The sequence below is a fragment of the Caloenas nicobarica genome, chromosome 12 (assembly GCF_036013445.1).
Source record: "Caloenas nicobarica isolate bCalNic1 chromosome 12, bCalNic1.hap1, whole genome shotgun sequence".
NCBI lineage: Eukaryota > Metazoa > Chordata > Aves > Columbiformes > Columbidae > Caloenas > Caloenas nicobarica.
In genome coordinates, this window is record NC_088256.1 from 15,613,568 (window position 1) to 15,634,354 (window position 20,787).

The 20,787-nt window shown below is 46.9% G+C and overlaps 1 protein-coding gene across 1 annotated transcript in view; it reads right to left on the minus strand.

The window, feature by feature from the left end:
- GPC3 (glypican 3) overlaps positions 1 to 20,787 on the minus strand; it is a 151,664-nt gene that overhangs the window by 65,403 nt on the left and 65,474 nt on the right. Inside the window, exon 3 of the mRNA XM_065643401.1 lies at positions 15,450 to 16,144. Coding sequence (XP_065499473.1) covers positions 15,450 to 16,144 — 695 coding nt within the window. The remainder of the gene's footprint in view (positions 1 to 15,449; positions 16,145 to 20,787) is intronic.

Genomic DNA, 20,787 nt, shown 5'->3' on the forward strand with positions numbered 1-20,787 from the left:
ATTTAGCTAGGACAAACACTCGTATTATATGCTTGTAATCATTATATACATTTTGTCAGGAAGATGGAAAAGAGACAATTCCCTGCTTCCTCACTCTTCTCACAGTGGAAAATATGATTAGGGGCATAAAATGAATTTACAGGCCTTTATTTTAGGAAGCACATCATTATTAACCAAGTAATGATTGTTCCTCTGGTTCCAGGCACTCGGGCAGAAAGAACAAACTGAGTGTGATAACATAGATGTCTTCTACACACATTGCACTAAAATTCCTTATTAATGGAGTATTAAATGCTATTAATCAGCTCTATAGCATTACGATTTCCATTATTCAGACATCATCTTGCAGGGATTACATAAGAGACAACTTCCTAACTCACTCTTGCAGAGCAGCAGGGATCGCGGGAAGTGACCTACTCTCTGTGCCGAGGAGAAGAGCGTTTAATAATGCATCACCTTTAAATAATGCAACGCTATAATGTGTAAAATGCACACAAACACTAATGCTTAGAATAACAGAGCGTCTGTCACACCAGTGCCTGTGGTGACGCCCAACACACGCTGCAAACGTGCTACAAATGCTGAGGGACCCCTGCAGCTACCAGACCAGGTTACACTGAAGACCATCACCACCTGGTTTGAAGACCAGGTCTTCAACCTCCTGCAGACCAAGGAGGCATGAAGGAGGAATTTTCAGAAGGAAATATAACTTTATTTTTATATCCCATCCCTCATGTGGAGCATAACAAGGCACTCTGCAGAGGCTCAGCATCTGCAGGAACACAGGGCTCAGGGAGCACCCATGGGTGCCTCATCCCCGGGCTCGCTTCTTGTCTGCAAAGACAGTTCTGATCACTGACCAAGAGAAAAATAAGAGAGGGCTTGAGACTTGATGGAAGAGGAGCCAACAGCACATCTGCCCTTGCAGACCCCAGCTGCTGCCCAAGGCATTTGCCATGCCCTGGTGTAACCTGAGGACTACCTGGGAAGGTTCCTCAGGGCAAGGAGAATTACGTGTCGCCACACGTACTGGTGACACAGGTGACACAAGAGCTGGCAGGTCTCATGCATCACATGGTTACGCAGCCGCTCTATCCGAGAACCTGCATAAAGGTGCGGGTGCAGCAGGTCAGAAAAGCACTGGGGAGCACAAGCGTTTCAACCCTTGGTGCTAATTGCTGAAGCTGGATGATCCCCATCTGCACTTGCCCTGCTGCTCAGCGTTCAAATAGCTTAAATCGGTTGGAAACCAGCACTGCATTTCCATCACTGCTCCCGTTAGGGCATGCCACCCTGTCCCCAGGAGGACCTGATGCCTGTTGTCCCACGCACATGCCGCAACATCTGAGGTACCTCCATACTTAGATTAGATATTAGGAAAAAATTTTTCCCAGAAAGGGTTGTCAGGCATTGGAACAGGCTGCCCAGGGAAGTGGTGGAGTCACCATCCCTGGAGGGGTTTAAAAGGCGTTTAGATGAGGTTTTCAGGGACACGGTTTAGTGCCAGAGTTAGGTTGGGTTATGGTTGGACTCGATGATCCTGAGGGTGTCTTCCAACCAAAATGATTCTATGATTCTACACTGTGTCCCACCACATCCCGACCCCTGCGCTGACGCGGCTTCTCCCAGCGCTGGATGCCCTTTCCCTCAAAGGAACCATGACCTCGGCTTGAGTCGGGCCCTTTCAAACCTACATAAAATAACGCAAACAAGATGCTGCTTCTTTCTGGCATCCACAGCATGCAGAGTTTAATCCACCAGAGAAAGCTGCTTTGTGTTTAAGCAAAAGGCTGTTTATTGTTATTTATAGGTAGAGAAGAAGCCAGACTAAATGATCAGTTGTTCCTTCTGCCTTTATAATCCATGATGTATAATTAAAGCACAACTTTTCAAGTCAGCGTTCCCCTCCAGTGTTTTGTTAATTCCATATTTAACACAAAATTTGGTATTTCAGCTCTGATCATCAGACCTCAGCAGCAAACGACAGCGCAGGCAGCTGGTGCCCCAGCCAGGGCTCGCACCCAGCCCAGCCGACTGACTGGGAGAGTCAAGAAAAAAAAGTATTTGCTTAAATTTCACTTATGCAGTTTTCCCAAGTGGAGACATCTCCTGGTACAGGGCCCCATAGCATCCTAATGCTCCCATTATGGTTTTAAGTTATATCTAGGCAATATGATGTTTCTTAGGCAATCAAACTAAGCCTTTATTCTTGGAAACAGAAGTCAGTTTTGTCTGAAAGGTGACAATAGAGAAAAAGGGAAAACATGGGAGCACAATCCACAGAAAAGCAGGAGCATGCCAGACTGACCCAAGCCAGGTTCATGTGCAAAACACGACAGCACCTGGAGTCCCCGACGTGCTGCGTGGCCGCTGTGGGGACGTGGCAGAGGCTGGGGGCATGGCCGATCCTCACCCCACGCTGCCATCGCACCTTCGGGACTCTGAATCCCTGAGGAACCCTAAACAGTTCCAGACTCAACCAGCTGATTTCAAAATTATCACCGAAACAAGTAACTTGCTAGAAAATTTGGACTCAATGTATCAAAGCCCATTTCTGCTAAGGATGCTAAATGCACTGCAATTACACAACTGTGCATTGCGGATACTATAATACTAGCCCAATTGCTACTGCAGGCCCCTAGAAGACCCTCCTGTTGCAGGCAATTAAATCTACTTCATCCCAACAGACTCAGAAGCAAAGCAAGGAATTGGCTTGAGGGACCGGCAGTTTCTACCAAGAACTTAAAAAAAATAAAAAATTACTTTCTGCATTTCTAGCTGTTGCAGAATGCCAGTAACCAGACAATAACCCCTTTGAGAGCACCGAGGTCCATGTAGGCTGCAAGCTCTGTCTCTCTTGGAGAAGTCATAGAATCACAGAATAGTTTGGGTAAGAAGGGACCTTCCAAGCTCCCCCAGTGCCCCCCCTGCCATGAGCAGGGACATCTGCACCAGCTCAGGTTGCTCAGAGCCCCGTCCAGCCTGGCCTGGGATGTCTCCAGGGATGGGGCATCCACCACCTCTCTGGGCAACCTGGGCCAGTGTTTCACCACCCTCATTGTAAAAAAATTTCTTCATGTATCTAGTCTGAATCTCCTCTCGTTTAAGTTAAAACTATTACTCCTTGTCCTATCGCAACAGACCCTACTAAAAAGTCTGTTCCCATCTTTTTTATATATATTTAAGTATTTTAGTACTGAAAGGCCGCAATAAGGTCTCCCCGGAGCTTCTCTTCTCCAGCCGAACACCCCAACTCTCTCAGCCTGTCCTCCCAGCAGAGCTGCTCCAGCCTCGCATCATTTCTGGGGCTCCTCTGGCCCCTCTCCAGCAGGTCCATGTGTGTCCTGTGCTGAGGACCCAGAGCTGGACGCAGGACTCCAGGTGGGGTCTCACCGGAGCGGAGGGGCAGAGTCACCTCCCTCCACCTGCTGCCCACGCTGCTCTTGGTGCAGCCCAGGATACGCTTGGTTTCCTGGGCTGCAAGTGCACGTTGCCAGCGGTGAAAATGCCGAGATTGCCCCGTCCTGCCAGCAGCCAGGGCAGCAGAGGTTCCCGCAGGCCGGGGCGATGGAGCCGGGCAGCGCCGGGGCGATGGAGCCGGGCGCCGCACGTCTGTGATTTTCTTTCCGCGAGTTAATTGGTTTCCTTCGCAGATTTCCGTGGGTTTTAATATCGCACCGTGTTTGTGCCTACGGCGTTACAGAAAGCAACAATCGGAGAGAAATAAATTCCTAGCAGCTTAATTTAGAGAGCAGAAACAGATACCTGCCATCAGTCCGGAACGTAAGCCAGCAAGCCGGAGACAGTGCATATAATCGGTTGTTTAACAGCAGCCATGTCAGCTGGGTTGCAAATGTGGTCAATACCTACCAGTCCTACTTCCCCTCACAGCCATCAGCAGAGATTCAATTATTTTTTGAGAAATACATTGTTAAATAATTAAAAAGTTACTGCATTACTTTTTTTTTTTTTAAAAAAAAAAAAGACCAATTCAATTTTGGAAGTATAGAAGTATAAAGCCATTAAAATGTATCAGCTAGCAATTAGCTACTGTACACTGTTTGTTCTTGAATATAATCTTTGGGTAGGAGGGCAATATTCTTAGAAACGCAGCATTAACTTGTTCCTCAATGACTTTAATATGGCTCTTTTCAAATTACTTCTCATAAAATCTCAGGGAAGAAGAATCTACTGATGATATTCCATCTCCTTAATTAGTTCCCTTTATCAGCAATCCAATAGCAAGTGTAATATTTATATAAAAGAGAGCACACAGGGCTTACCGCTAACCCTGCTTTAACTGGTAATATCAAAACAAGCAGGTAAAAAGCAACGACTGTTTTGCAACCTGAACAGACCGTGCTCACAGGTATACACAGCTTTTGAGTTTTATACTTCAATAAATGCTTGTACCAAAACCATCCCAAAGGTTTTTACACCACTAACAGTACTTCTCACTATAAAATGCCCTCCTCCCTTCCCGTGCCAAATGGAAAACAATTCAGACCCCAAAAGGTTTGGTACCCATCATTCCTCCCCACTCATCCATCCCTTACGAAGGACCATAACCCTACTTATTTTAACCTCCCCATAGGAATAACCCCCCCAGCCACCTTTTGCTTTCTCCATCCACATTTCTCTTTCCAAAGGCCATTTTCCACTAAAACAAGAAGGCTGGAGGCACCAAAACTCACCAAATCATTTTCAATTGTTAAGCTGCTGAATATCTTCAGCAGGTTAATTACAACCATTTGTTTTCCAGCTAAGCCTGGAGCAACCCCACAGCACATTATCCAGCCTCTGGTGAGGGGTGCACGAGGCTCTCCCCATAGCGAAGCTATGGACCTCCCCAAGCAAAGCCTAAAACAGGAGCATAACAATTATTATTAACAGAAAGTGGTAAAAATATCTCGGCACAGCAGAGATTAGCTGCTGGTAAAATTAATCCATTCGAGGCCAAAAAAAGGGCTCAGGAGCACCCTGTATTCTTTTTTCATCCTTTTTTTTTTTTTTCCCTTCATCTGTTGATTTTTCTTAGTTTTTAAGCTACCAGATACATATTAATTTTCTTCCCTGACAGTCAGTCTTCTTCCTATCCAGCCTAATCCAATTAAAGGTCAGCACCAAGATAATTTACTCAAAACATGGTAGACAAGGTAAAAAGGCTCCCATTAGATTTTTGCTCATGATAAAGGAATTGCATTTTCCCAAAGACAAATCCAGCTTATTGAAAATGTAAATCATTATTTTCTATAAAGATATAAATATCTGCAGGGCTTTTTTGAGACTTTGTTGTAACACATCTTGTTTTTACATGTACTGCAGTTAGTACAATTGTAGTACAGAATAACTTACAGCATTAGATTAGCTTCTGCTTGATTGAGAATATCTTTATAATGGAAATCAGTGTGCACTTTTAACCTTGTTACAATGCTATATTATATGTCTGATTAATATATTAAAAGTGGCTTATTCAACAATAGGCTGTTTGCAGGCAGAAATGAAATTAATTTGACTTTATCACAACACCTTTATTAATATCAAACTGAGGACTAAAATTTGATTATGACAAGTGGATACCAATAAATTGATAGGCGACAACTCCAAAACAGGGTGGGGAGGTATCAGATTGACAACGAAAAAAAATGGACTAAATTGTTTTAATGCATTTTCATGCATCATCTTTGCTTTCCATTCACCTTGCAAGTTGTAAGATGGGCATTTCCACACAACTCACTGCAAAGAAAAATACTTTGCAACATCATCTTCAGGCGGAATGCTACTGAAGTGGTTTCTGGCTCCTAACCAACAGTGAGAATTGCATAAAGCAAGGCTCAGAAATGTCCTGGACATTTTTCAGCATCTGCCACGCAAACCTTTTTGGGCCCATCTGCTCTAAGCTACCAGTGTCATTTTGCTGGTCAGAGCCAGCCCAGCATCACCTTGTGTGGTTCCCACTGTCCTCAAGCGCCCTCGGCTCCCTGTGTTTTGGGCTGTCCCTTAGGGAGGAGACAGAGGATGGATGATTTAAATACCAGCACAGACAGTTGAGATATTCACAGAAATGCCTGCTGTCTGGTACCCGGGAGAGCGGCAGCATGAAGTTTATTTGTACAGTGATACAGATCAATACGTGCAATCCAAGAGTTAATAAGCTTTAGAAAGACATAACTTAGAGCACATCAGTCACTCCCAAATTATCCGCACTAACCACCAGGCTCACTCGCCTTCTCCAGGTCAGTGCCTAAGAGCATCGTCTCTACCACTGCTGACAACGCGGAAGAGAATTAGGTGTGAAAATAGATTTGGTTACAAAGATACACCTGCATAAAGAATTGCTAAATTCTCCAAATGCTGCTGTAGTTTTTTTATATGTTGGGGGTTTTTTTTGTTTGTTTTTTACTTTTTAAACAGAAATAACTCTGCCAAAGTAGCTGTAGGCTATCAGCACAGCTTTCTGCAGCCAGTCTGCTCTTGATCAAATGAGGCTTTGAAAGAATAATGCAGTTAGCAGCACACTTTGCCCTCTGAGAGCAGGCTCCATGCTCTCGGAGGTTTATTAGTGGGGGAATGCAACAGGTAGGGATGGAAAAGACCACTTGTTCATTTTTTTAGTAACCCAAAAAGCCTGAGAGAACAGCTCTGCCAGCAATGAGAGGTGCTTTTGCTGCAGTGCACAGCTGAAAAATCTGCCTCAGTTGTTTGTTGTAATTTTTTTTTTTCCAACTAAATGTATTTGTAGATGGCATCACGCCTGGTACCTTGCTAAGACGTAAAAATTATATAATTCACAGCACCACACGTGGGCAGAGAATTCAAAATGAAGCAAAAAATCTCATTGCAACCCAGCCCCTCAGCCTCTCCAGCACAAAACAAAATGCTGCTGCTCCACCTGGGCAGCTCTGGGCACTATTTCTGCTTTGCAGAGGGTCGCTTTTAAGTTTCTGGTTTGTTCCTGGCTCATTCATCAGCATTGCTAATGGGACAGTTAGTTCTAGTTTTAAGGCAGCAACACTCACAGGGGTTACTGTCACTGGAAGTAAACTCAGCGCGGTTAAGATGAAGGACGCCCGGCAAATGACCCCAGATGGAGGTCTTAGTGGAAACTGCAGTCACGGATAATGAGGCCAAAAGAGGGTTTAGTGTAAAAGGCATAAAGAGATGGATATTGGTGAGCATGAGTCTGGCATTGCAAAGCTGCGGGTCTTAGCACGGATGAAAATCTTCGGGAAAGGAAATGGGCCAGAATACATTTTGCTAATAAGGCATCTGTGTTAATAGCGGTTGCGGGAGGCTGCAGCAACCTGGACAGCAAGCGAGGGAGCTGTGTCCGCAGGGCTGATACTTGGGGAATTTTATCTCTCTGATAAAACGAAGATGCGTGGCCAGTTTTAAGAGACAACCTGAGGCAGCTACTTGATTCCTTAGTAAGCATAGAGGGCAACGGCTTGTCTGGAGGGATGGTCTGGACCAAGCTAAATAAGAAATGCAGTTCATGACATGGATGCAACTTCTCTGCCGGCTACTCAGAAGCCAGGCAGCTCAGCCCAGACCCAAAAGCCTCCTGCTTCTGCCACACACCAGTTTGTAGCATCCTTCAGGTAAATGAAACCTGGATTTTGGCAAGGACCCTGAGCATAAGGCTGGTATAACTCTGAAGGAGATGCAGCTGTAAAGATCCCAGCGAAGGGGCTGTGCCCCAGCCCTCCCCTTTCAGGGGGGCAGCTCCCCCTGGCCAGAACATCTCCCACGGCTGCTGAAGCAGCAGAAGCCTCAAGACGCCCAGAGGGAATTTTCTGATGCTGTGATCTTCGGTTCAGCCTGAAACTTTGGGGTTTTTTCTGCTTAAATCCAATCTACTTCAAGACCTCACGTTATGTCCTTGACCATTACAATTTATTACAAAATGAGACAGTTTGAAATTTCAAAGCCTAAAGCCCAGCGCCCAAGGAACACACACCTCCCCACACCCCCTCCTGCAATGCGCACAGTCTGCTTTGGATGACATGACCCCCAGCTCTCTCCTCTCCTACATCCCAAAGCATCCCATGTCCAGCCGCCAAATACAACTGTGATGGAGGCCAGGAAAAATAAGAGAGATGAGTGAGGAAAAAAAAAAAAAAAAGATGCTCTGTGCAGTGAAGCAAGCTGCATAATATTGCAAAGCTGTGTACTATTGTTTCCAAATGTTCAGACCATATCGTGCACCACTACCTCCTCTAGCTCTTTGTACTAAGGCCATCTCTGAACCAAATATCTTTTTAAATGCTGGGGAGCCAGTTGCACGACAGCAAATCAGCTCCTCCACTCGAACAAGGAACCAAGGAACAAGCCAAGTCATGGGACATACAAACAGGTACACAGAACCAGTAATTAATCTGCACAAGATCTCTAGGTTTGTTCCAACTTCAGCTCAGAAAAGATGCAAGACATCCCATCGTGTACAGCCTTTGTGCATCTCATTCGTGCTGTAGCCAGCACATGATTTGAAGTGAGATCAAGCCAGACTCAGTGGGTGCTGTATGATCTTCCCGCCCATAAAATGGAGCAGCCTTAAAAAGCTCTTTTTAAGCTGCAGAGTAGTGGGGATGCAGTTGTCACCAGCTGAGTGATCTGCCTTTGATTGAAGTCAATAAAAAGATTTATGTGAGTTTCAGTGCAAAGTTGGGTTGGGCATCAAACATGCTGTCAAAGGATGCTCCCCATGCTGCCATGTGTGTGTGCAGAGAGGAGGGGGCACCACTAGCAGCTACCTTCTACTTCTAATTAAAAGAAAAAATAAATAAAAGCATCACTGCAAATTCCACTGAAATGGCACAGCATACCAGAGGCTAGAACACATCCAGTTAAAAGGACAGAGGCAGAACAAAAAAGGTGAGGACAGTATAAAAGTTTACAAATACAAGGAAAATCAAGTGCTGTTTTAAATTAAGCCCGTGTTGATACTCAGTGCCATCTCCTCTGCCTTTGCACTGCCAGGTTTGAGCATTGCTGGCCACATCCGCTGCTTCCACCTACCAGCTCTGCACAGCCCAGCACGCTCCAAGGTGCAGTCCTGTACCCCTGCTTCAGCTGGACCCAGTTTGGTGACAAATTGACCCAAAGCCTCACCGTACCGTCAGGGCAAGCAGGAGAGGAGACCAGCATGCCCCTTTGCCCATGCTAGACCCCAGCAGAAAAAGGCCAAGGCTGACCTAAGACTATGGAAGTGTGCTATCCGTGTCCTCTAGAGACAAAGCTCTCATTAGCAGCAAAATAATTCAGCGCTTTGCCATATGCTTCCCCAACTATGAGAAAACCTTTAATATCTGAGACCTTTTCAGACAACTAATCATAATACTCCCAAGGTATTTTCACAGAAACAGGAATGTTGCTGATACTGTCCTCACTGATCAGGTTTGTTTTGATCCTGCAGTGGGAATAGAAGCTTGCTTTAACACGCCTTATCAGGCACGTTACACTGCCTGTCACAAAATGGTTAACAAAAGTACACGATAAATGCACCTTGGGACAGCTATGAGTGGGTCTGAGCTTACTTAAAACCAAAGCCTCACCTGTATTTCCAGTTTTAACTGAAAAATGGAGCTAGCTACCAGCAAGCATTAGAGAACAGCCTGAGGATTAAACTTTGCCAATAATAAAGTGAAAAAACAGAGGCTGCACATCCAGCCAACTATCCCATGAGCGATGCCAACAGAAAGCAACCCACATTAAAACTACAAAGAAACCGATCTCAGCGTCTCAAAGGGAACGACTTCTCGACCAGCGCTGTAATTTCAAAGCTTTCCTTGCAAGGCTCTTGCCTGCTCCAGCACAGAAAGAATCCATTAGCAGAGACGAAAACTCAGCGGAGCTCCCTGATGCTGCATCCCACCGAGTAAAGCAGCTCCCAGCAAGTCACCAGGTGAGCCGGCTCCAAAAGCGGCTCCCGGGAAAACCTTGCTGGCATCACCGCGCTGACAAATGCACTGAATCACTGTGTATGGTGACAGGTGATATTTTCATCCCAGGGTACCAAAAGCCCCTTTGCTTACATATTCTTGATTTTCATCCCTGTGCATTCACTGGTACTGCAAATTTCTACACCAATTTGCAACAGAGCAACACTTCTCTCTGTGGCACTACAAGCAATCAGAGTAGTTGGTTATCTTTCAGCGTGTTCACAGTCCCCCTGCCAGGATTCCCAAAAAAAAATAAATCAATGGCAAACAAGGGTCCAGTTTGCCCAACTCCTGTTCCTCCCTATGCTACCCTGGCAGCTTCCCACGGCCCGTGTCGGAGCTGGGTTCACTCCCGGTGCTCTGCCTGCGCTGGCTGGGGTGAGCGCTCCAGCTTTGGGATAAAACCTCCTCAGCAGCTCTGCAGCATGACTATATAACCCAGTTAACCCAGACCTGAGCAGTCTTTTAAAGGTGTCTGCAGGGAAGTAAAACAGCAGGGATCCGCTCACAGCGCACATCGAGAGCTGCACCCTTCGGCGCTGGTCCCTTCCTCCTGCGCACAGATGGGTGCTACAGTTGAACCAAGGTCTGGGTATCTTCATTTTGCGATTTAACAGGATTTTTTAGAAATTCAGTCATCAGTTCTCTAAGTGAATAAAAATGCTTTGCTGAGCTCCCTGCTTTTTCATTTCCAGACAATACTCTGCAGATAGAGCTGCACACCTCCACCAACCACAAGGGGAGCAGCAGGGGCTGGGCTGCTCTCTCAGCCCACATCTTCACATTTTTCCTAGAGATGCAGATGGCCAGGCTGGGATACACCTGCCTGACAAGTCTGGAATAACTGAAGTTTCTCAATATGGTTGTTCGGGGGTTTTTTTGGCAGTGGGTTGCTGGCGGTTTTCATAATGCTCTTTTTCTCTGAGACTTGTTAGACTAATCTCGTGCTCCTTTGCAACCAGTTCTCATTCCCAGAGTCAGTCATTTTACAGACACATCAGCTCCACAGCATCATCTGTGCCCGACCCTAATTACAGCAACACGTACAGGTCCTGCCAAGCAGACAGTCCCGCTGTGCAAGGCGGGGATCAGCAACCACAGCTCCGCGTCCAGACAGAGAGGCACCACACGACAGCTGAAGGGCAGGAAAAGTCTTGCCACCGCCACCCCAAGGGCCGGGAGGGGACACGTGTCCTGCTGAGTGTGCGGGACACATCAGCTCACGGAGCCAAAATCCACCTCCCCTTCTCCAACAACTCACACCTGCGGTGCATCCTCCTCCTCACACGCAATATACTTTTTGGTTGGTGTCTCACTATGCCATGAGTCACTTGTTTCCCACTCTGTCGGGATGGGTTCAAAACCCTGATGAGTTACAGGGAGGGGAAAAAAAGCATTAAGAAAAAAATATTTAAGTAGATAACTTAATATCTGTGTCAAATCAACAAGCCTTCACACCTCAACTCCATAATCTTTCAAAATAAATTTACAGTGCTGGTTTAAAGTAAGGAACCCCAGAGGAGATCAATTATTAACTACATAAGACACCAAGACCTATTGTCTGTCTTGTAATTCCAATAGCAGAGAAAGCATTAACTTCAAGAGGTTCTGGGGTTGAATATTTTATCAAGTTTATTTGTACTGTGTCTCTCCAATCGTCTGTGTTTGTGGCAGAAAGTATGAACAGACTGACTAAAATCACTTTTCCCTACACTCATGATTAAAATACCTACAAGAGGTGGATGTACTAGGCACATTTTCAACCACAGAAAAAGCGGCAGATAGGAAAATTAATATAGATATAGCTCTAGAGAGATTTTTTTTTTCTTCCTCGATCTGCCCCAAGACTCAGCCTCCTTGATAAAGTATTTTAATAGCATATTTTCATGGTGAAGCTTTTTTAAACAGACAAACTGTAGAAATAAAAATGCCCTAACACGCACCATCATTGCCGATTCAGCTATTAAAGCAAAGCTTGGGATGGGAACTGCCCACTGCCACATTATTGAATTCACTCTTCTGCAGGGCTGTTTACACACCATGAACAACATCGGTGTGTAGGCTTACATCTAGATGCACGCCTGCAGGCACACCGTGTCCAAAACCAGATTATCAACAGCATGATTCCTCATCTCGGGGAGTGCAGAGCTCCTCAGAAACCTACCTGGAGGCTCTGCAACACCTCTGGAGCTCAAGTTCACATGCTTTTTGTAGTCAGGTCTGCTGCAAGCTATAAAAGTGGTTCAGGACCCCGCGCAAACGCCAGCACCCAGCCTGGGGGTGGGTGGTGACAGGACAGAGGAGCAGCCGCACGGAGCGAGGATGCTCGGCTAGGTAATGCACCCGGGGACCTCAAATACCGGGAGGAAAACTACTGCCAGAGAAGTGAAAAACCAAAGAAGCCCAAAGGGCAGGCAAGGGCAGTAGCATTGTTAGTCAGGATATAATCACTATGGGCATGGAAGATAAGTTTTCCATAATTCCAGGGGATTTTAATGACAATTAAATAACCTGTCATTATCCGTAATAACATACAGGTGAATTGAACTTTGCCTACAGAAGCAGCGGTGGCCAAGGTCGGTAATAAAACAGGTCGATGTGAGAAGCCAGTGTGAGAGTACAGTCCCTCATTTTCCAAGACAACTCCCACGGCATTTTGTACTTTGATATGACAATGGTGTCTGAAACCGATCTTATTTACAGGATAACAGTAAACACAACTGTTTGCTTCTGGGTATATTCTTTGAAACTCGATATGTTCTGATAAGTTTAACAGAGAAACTTTCATTCTAGCACAGCTTAAAAAAAAAATAATAATAGTATTCTATGACTTAGGGGCAGAGATATTTACCCCAGATCCCAGCTGCAGACCAGCTGTCAGAGTCAGGCCATGTGCAGTGCTGTAGTGAAGACTGTCAGCACTTCCACTACTGCTTTATTCCTCCACTGAACATCTCATACCTTCATTCGTAAAAAAAAGTTGCTCTGGGCTCAGGATTGACATAAGAGCCTTAACTGAGCAACACTGGTGTTTTAAAAATAAATTTTAAAAACCCAGTGGCCATTCTCTTCTACTGACAACTGCCAGACAATTGGCTTGGATTTTTTTCCTCCACACTCCTATAACTCAAAAATGTCTCTAGAGCAAATAAAGGAATCACTCAAGTATTAAACAATCAAGAGGAGTTATGTTTAAATAAGTACCTAACTATATATGGCACTAATAAATTCCAACAGCTCTATGAAGTATGAAAGCACTGAATAGTTTTGCAATACTCAGTGTTTTTTTATTTTAAAGTAAGTCAATTTATGTTCTGGTTTGGCAGAGGATGGGCAGATTACGGCTCTGCTGCCATGGCTTGCGTTGACTTTAGCAGTGCTCCATCTACTTGTCTTCCCACTAACACATTTTCAGTAGACAGATCGAGGTCTCAGTAATCAATAATATAACCAACAGTCATGTTCCTTCACTGTATACACAGACATCTTCAAGAAAAAGTACATTTTTATTGTTGTGCCAGTAAAAGAAGGGTATGGGAGCACAAACACTTCTCCTTTCAGGACCGTACATGTGTGCACTTGCCAAACCTGGCACGTGGCCTGCAAGGGTGATGCTTGTGTTCTGCCTCAGCACCCACAAGCACAGAAGGTTTGCTGGTACAAACCATGCTGGATGCTTGTGCCCACAGCTGAATATGTCGACCAATCTTCTGAGATCAAACTACGTGTAGAAGCTTTGTTTCTTACTGCCTTGGAAACGCCAACTGGGCTTAGAGCTGAGCTGGGTTTTCTCTCCTGTATACATCGTTATCACCTGTAACATGAATTCTCCATCTCACCCAACCTCAGGCCAAACCTACAGTCACACACCTGCTCTTGTGCGGTTCCAGAGAGGGCTGGCAGGTTCTGATCGATGGAAGAACCACCTGTCCTAGCTCCACAGCAGCAGAAATTGTACCCAGCACAGCTGCTGCCCCTAGAGCGAGTCCTGCCCACATCCATCTGCCGGGGTGACCAACACCAAAACCCAGCCCTCAGCCACAGCCGCCTCCTGGCCACCACGACACGAGAATAATTCAACTTACTGGAGATTGGGTCCCTAAAATCCTTCTAAGCAATGAGGAGATCTTGCACCACATGTGCCAAACTACTCCGGGGGTGTGAAACTGCCCATGTGCCACTATGTTATTTCACAGCCTGCATATGTGCGGTGGCATGTCTGGGGCAATCACCCAGCAAAGACGGCACATAAAACAGCACAGTAGAGTGCTGCTGGCTGAATGCCACACAGCTCCAAATCCATAAACCAATACACTTCCACAGTCCCCAAAAAAGATACGAGTCTAGTTACAGTGCTAGTTCTGCAGTGACCTACATAAACACAGTTCCTTTGTAAACAGGAGTCAAGAATGATAGGAACAAGCAGCCAACAGGGGAACAGCAGCAGATTTTAATCATTGTTGGCTTTAAGCAAACTATAACAATATTCCCACACCTTTGCCCTCATCCCCAGCTCTACTCTACCTGCACAGAGCAGTTCAATTGTGTCTCAAGAAAAACCTCCTCTCCAAAACAAGTGTTATATTACTATAGCCCATTTGTCCTTGGCATTCGAACAGAGCAGCGGGATTTTCTGAACAAGAAAGCCTCAGTTTCTCGGGAGGCTCAGAAATTCACACAATGTATTTTTAAAGAGTCAGGCCACTCCTAATAAATAAGAAATAACCTCACCCCTGGGATTAAAGGCAGCCCGAAACTGGAATGAGCTACCAAAAGAGGGAAAACCAGATCTCCTTTAGTAAATCAGGAAACAGGCAATGCCACAGTATGCGCTCTCACTTGGCATCGATTTGGAGGTACACTTTAGTGATGTTAAAGCAGGCAGGGAACACCCAGAATGCTAGACCAGCCTTTCAGAGCTACCTGAGGCAAGCACAGCACCCAGGGAGTACTGAAGATGCTGGGACATCTCAGCTCCCAATCTCACACCCTCCCAATCTACAAGGCAGATGCCAGGATGCCAATCAGGCCAGACACGGGGAAGAAATTTTTTACAATGAGGGTGCTGAAACGCTGTCCCAGGTTGCCCAGAGAGGTGGTGGGTGCCCCATCCCTGGTGACATCCCAGGCCAGGCTGGACGGGGCTCTGAGCAACCTGAGCTGGTGCAGATGTCCCTGCTCGTGGCAGGGGGGGCACTGGGGGAGCTTTGAAGGTCCCTTCAACCCAAACCATTCTATCATTCTATGACTCCAGACCCTTCTGCTCTGATCAACCTGAAAAGAGGCAAAGCCCGTAACTGATGCCCAGCCCATGCAAACACATTTCAAATGCTACCAAAAGTTTCAAAAATCTTAGAACTGGGGGGAGAAGGGAGAAGCTGGTAACTGGAGCATTTAGGGTTTGTTGGCTGGAGGATAGGGTTAGGTTGGTTTCAGCACACAGAGCAAGCGGTTCACAACCGAGCCCTGCTGTGGCAGCAAGCTGGGGAACCGCAGAATACCACTCACGGTTGCCGAGAGCTTTCCTTCGTTCTTCTGCACGTGGACGATCGCATCCCGCACGAGGGAGAAGAGGTTCAGGAGGACATGCTCCATGTCATAGATGCCGTGCATGCCTTTGGTCAGCCCCTCCAGTGACCTGATGTACTCTCGCCAGTGGTTATCGATCTCCACGACGCCTGCCAAGCATCCTTGCATCACCGAGCTGCAGTAGCTGGCACAGGGCTTGGCCAGGAGGAGCCCCTGGCAGTGTGAGCAGTACCACATCTTCAGCAGCGCTCGGCCACAGTCCTTGCTGAATTTTAAGTGATCAGTAGTGTTTATCACCTCGATCCCCAGGTTGAGAGCCTGCAAAAAGACTCGCGTGGCCTGCAGCGACTTGGACACTTGTGTCATCATCATCTTCGGGTAGTTACCAAAGACTTTGAGGTCTCTCCTGGCTGCCCGCAGGCATTCAGTCATTTCCACAGAGAAGTCGGGGAAGCCGGGATTAAGCAAGTGAGAGTAAACCAAAGGGAATAAACTGTCAAAAAATTCATTTATCATGTCATTAACACTGATGTCAGAGCCCAATATGTACAGCGAGACATCAGTAAAAAGTTCTCCAACAAACTTAAGAGCTCTGGGCCCCATGCTCTGGTAGTGGGTCCTAAACATGCTGTTGGTGAAGTTCCTTGCATGCCGCACTACAATTTCAAAGGCTTCTGCAAAACAGAACAAAAAAAGAAGTTACTAAGAGACGATGAGCTCAGGACCAGGGAGGATAACACTTTACCCCATTCCTGCTGCCAAGACCCTCCTGCCAGCTTTAGGTCACAGCCCTGCCTACTGCAAAACTTACCAGCATCAGCGATTTTCAGGGGAAATGCACATATTCTTTAAACAAAAGCTACATTTCAAAATGGCAAAACCTATGAGCTAGTTAACATTTCAGCTTTTAAAGAAAATATTGATTCAAGAAAAGGGCTAGACTGCAATTTCTTCCTCTCCCTCTTTCATATTGATTTGAAATTAACAGGAATTCTATCTGAAGACTTAATTTAAGACAGAGATAAATGTTTGACAAATTGTAGAGTGTTTAAAATTAGGAAACAGTAAATGCTGACATTGCATTATGAAAAGGAAAATATTTATAGGAGCTTAATCACAGAGGATATTCGGACTGGACCCCTAGCACCTGCCCCGCACTAGGTGTCCTCAAAGCCACGTGAAAAGCTCTTGTGGTGCTGTAGGTTTCCCGAATGCACCAGGCTCACTTCAGCTGCAGATCCAATGTTTCATCTGCCCTGGACACAAGCTGCTCCGTGGTCCAAAGTGGTGCTGACAGCCAGCAACAGTGTCCATAGAATCACAGGATCATTTTGGTTGGAAGAGACCCTCAGGATCATCAAGTCCCACCGTTAACCCAACACCGGCACCAAACCATGTCCCTAAGAACCTCCTCTACACGTCTTTTAGACACCTCCAGGGATGGTGACTCCACCACTGCCCTGGGCAGCCTGTTCCAATGCCTGACAGCCCTTTATGGGAAGAAATTTTTCCCAATATCCAATCTGAATCTTCCCTGGTACAACTTGAGGCCATTTCCTCTTGTCCTACCACTTGTTACTTGGGAGAAGAGACCAACCCCCTCCATGCTCCAACCTCCTTTCAGGCAGTGGTAGGTGGGTGCCCAGCCAGGACCACCCTCACATAGGTCAGGTTGCCAAGCTGCTCTGTGAAGCTCAAGTTTTTTTTACATGAAGACCATTAATTTGCTAGGAAAAGCCAGGGTGCATTTTCCTCTCTCCACCTTCAAAGACTTGGGGACTTTCTGCTCATGCCTGCTCCATGCAGCAAGCAGGAGAGCCTCCAGCAGCAGAGTCACTGTGTGGTTATTCCCCTAATTACAGCCCTCCCCACCAGGAGACTGCCAAAATACCCGTACCTAGAGATGCAAAGACAACGTGCCTACGCACACCTCAGTTTGCAAGTTAAAGCATTAGAAGGGGAGGTGATGATGGCAAACTAAAGTATTTTTCTTCAGCCAACTCTCTCTACCAGCCTGTGTCCCACCCTCCAGGGTACTATTCATAAAATGCTAAAAATAATGAACCGCCTCTCAGTTCGCAGGTCACCGACACCCCACGATGCAACCACTCTCAGCTGTGTCACTCTGGAAACACACATCCAGGCTCAATTTGCATGAAAATTATTCATGTTCAATAATTAAAGGGAATGTTTAATTTTTAAAACCAAAAGTGTTATTTTTCCCATTTGTTAAGGCTGGGATGCAGCTGAGCGTGGCCTGACGCCTCTCCATGGGGGTTTGATATCAACGCAATCACAAGCAATGTCAGGCCCTGCCGCTCGCCCCGCATAACCTCTCACATTGCTCAAGAGCTTTAGAGACACCACATCTGCAGGGCTTCCAGCCCTTCCTTCCCAGGTGCACTCTATGCCGAGATCCAATGCTGTTTGCTGCCCCCTACACCAGCACACAGAAAGCTGTGGTATAAGCAGTGATCAAAGCAGAAATTACCGATACACTTTTGCAAACAGCTTCTCCATCCCATCTGCTGCCTGCACACCTCCCGGACACGCCACTGAGGCGTTTTGTCCACAGCTCCTGACGCCCGCAGCACCAGGACTGCCCCAGAGCAACCATCTGCATTCCCAGACGACCACAATCCCTCCTGGCACCACAGTCTGAGGGATGCAGCCGTGCAAGGACACAGAGCCCTCTCCATGCCTCCCTGGCCGTGACAGCAGGCATCTCGCTCCTCACCCCCTACAGACTACGGCAAAGCTCTCCAGGCACAACGGCGCGTCCGACACAGAGCCGGGTAAATGTGCACGCTATGCAAGCAGAGCAAGTTCTGGTTGCGCTATTAAAAGTTTTAAAACAACAAAAAATTCTCTTCAAATAGGGCACATGGATTATGAAACTTTTTTTCCTTCTTTATCCTCAAGGGCACCAGAATAGCTTTTTCCTCAAAGCGCACAAAGCACTCTTTGGGCCAGTGTTTTTCTGACAGCACTGCAGACGACGCCAGGATTTTCATGCTGTGCCTCACCATTCGCCTTTAACCTCTTCTCTGTTACTTCCCTTAGAAAAACGTCCTCCCTCTTCCCTTTTCTTGCTCCTCTCTCCTTTGCAAGTTACCATCAGAGCCAAGAGACTCCTCGCTGATTAGAAAAATATTCCAGGCTCCTATGCAAACCTCCTACGGCGAGAAATGCTTCAGAAAGGAATCGAGAACAGTTGCGTATCAGAAGAGCATGCACACACAGTCCCACTGCTTTAAAGGTCATGACATGCACATAATTTTTATCATCATAACTGGCTAAGAGTGTCTATTTTATGCGCCTTGGAGCCTTTGCATATATCCATTAGAGAGCACAACAGGGACTATAAAAGCACATGGAGCCTCCTGCTGCCCTATTAATAGATGCAAGAAATAATAAAACTTCGTGAAAAAAAGAGTCTTCCACATCCAAAATCTCTCACACCCAACTCCCCTAGTGGTTGTTTATTCTGAAATATTCCTCTCAAAAGGCTGGCTGCAAGAATTTTAAAGCTCCAGCAGCAGAAATGACCCACAGCCAGACTCTGAGCACTTCAAAGAGGAGGAAACTTTGTGGGTCAGTCCCCTGTGCTCCCACAAGTGAGCCTCATGGGGAGAAGAAGGGGACGCCGCATTACAGAAGCAGCACAGGCTTCTGCTCCTCCGCACGGTCCCACAGCCTGGATTTGCTGCTGGTAAAACCTGCCCTGCTCGTAACATGGCACTACTGAAACTCCAGTTGCACAGAGCTGCAATCTACAAGGCTGGCTCAAGGACGTGACGGCCCAAGCTGCTGCAAGCTGCCACACCAGAAAGTCAGTCCTGTCTGGGTAGGACTTCAGCACATTTCATTTGCAAGTACCGAGAGGTGCTGAACACGTACACAAACTGTACTCCAAAGTCATCTCAGCCAGCATAGGGACAAAACGTGGGAGCACCGTAACACCCCACAGCACCATGGTGCTCTATCCCGGGATGGACTGGAAGAACCAGACTGTGCCCGGGTGAAGCAAAGGGACCACATGCAGTACCTGAGCTGGAACACCATCAGCAAAGCATCACACCTGCCACAGTGGTACCCTACATCTGTCGGCTACCTCTGTCAAGGGCAGTTTATCAGGGCTTACAAAGATGGCATGAAACAGCTGAACCTCTACTCCAGAGCGCATTTATCGGGCATCAATTGAAAAGCATGGGCTATTGCTTATTTTTCCAGCCAGGCTCTCACTGAAGCACCTGGAGAGGAATTGCTGCCTGGTTCCAGCGGCCAGGAGGGAAGGACTAAGCTGCTTTCAAAGTGCAAAAGCTCCCCAGAACTCAGCCCAGGGAGAGCTGCACGGCCACTGCAAAGCAGCAATTAGAGAAAAGAAAATAAATTGTAAAAGAGCATAACAGTGCCCTGAGTGGGGATTACTGGCAGGAGAGGGAAATCACTGCATTCTCAGCTCAGATAATAAAAGTCTGCTGCTTAGTAAAAATGTCAGTTTTCCTGAGAAGGCACATTCGCTCCTGAGCTGCAGCTACTTCAAAGGGGCCGATGCCGGGGCCGGAGGAGCTCCGGATCAACCTGCTGGCTCCCCCAGGCTGCAGGAGGCTCCAGCCGAGTCTAGGACTTGATGGGTTTATTTAAGAAATTATGTGATTCAGTTGCCTGAGCCGCAAGGAGCTGGCATGAGCAATCCCAGGGAGTCATTCCTGCACAGTGTCCTCCCAGAGAGGTGAAAGCCAAAATCAGACAGCAGCTGGAGAACCAGAGCAGTAACAGAGACAGCACTCAGCCCCAGCCCAGCATCCCCAGGTCTGAGCTCAGAGGGTGCAGCTTCACAAGCAACAGGAGCTGTTTGGAAAGGTGCTGCTGGTAGGAACAGGGAAGTCCAGCCTCCCTCTGCCCCCCAGCCCCATGCCAGCTCACCAAAAACCAGCATCACAGCAGCCATGTGGAACCACCTCCCTGCACCACTGTGGCCATGGGCAGAAGGTGTGAGCTGTCACGGGGGGGAAAGCAGGATCCACCATGGAGATCAGACATCAGGACATGCCACGGGCTTCGTGCGTGCCCCTCCATCCCCGTGCCGCTGCTGTTCTGCTGCAAACACAAGCTTCTCGCAGGGACAGAGCCCTTCTCTGTGCATCATGCAGCGCAGCGCACAAGTGCTCTTTGGCAAAGGCATGCCACAGGTGAGGGAGCTGCACAGCAAAACTGGCAGCATTAGCAGCCCAGCTTCCACAGTGCCTCTTGTCAAAGAACAAAGTAATGAGGTGGAAATGCCGGATTGTGTGACATCCAGTCACCCCCACCA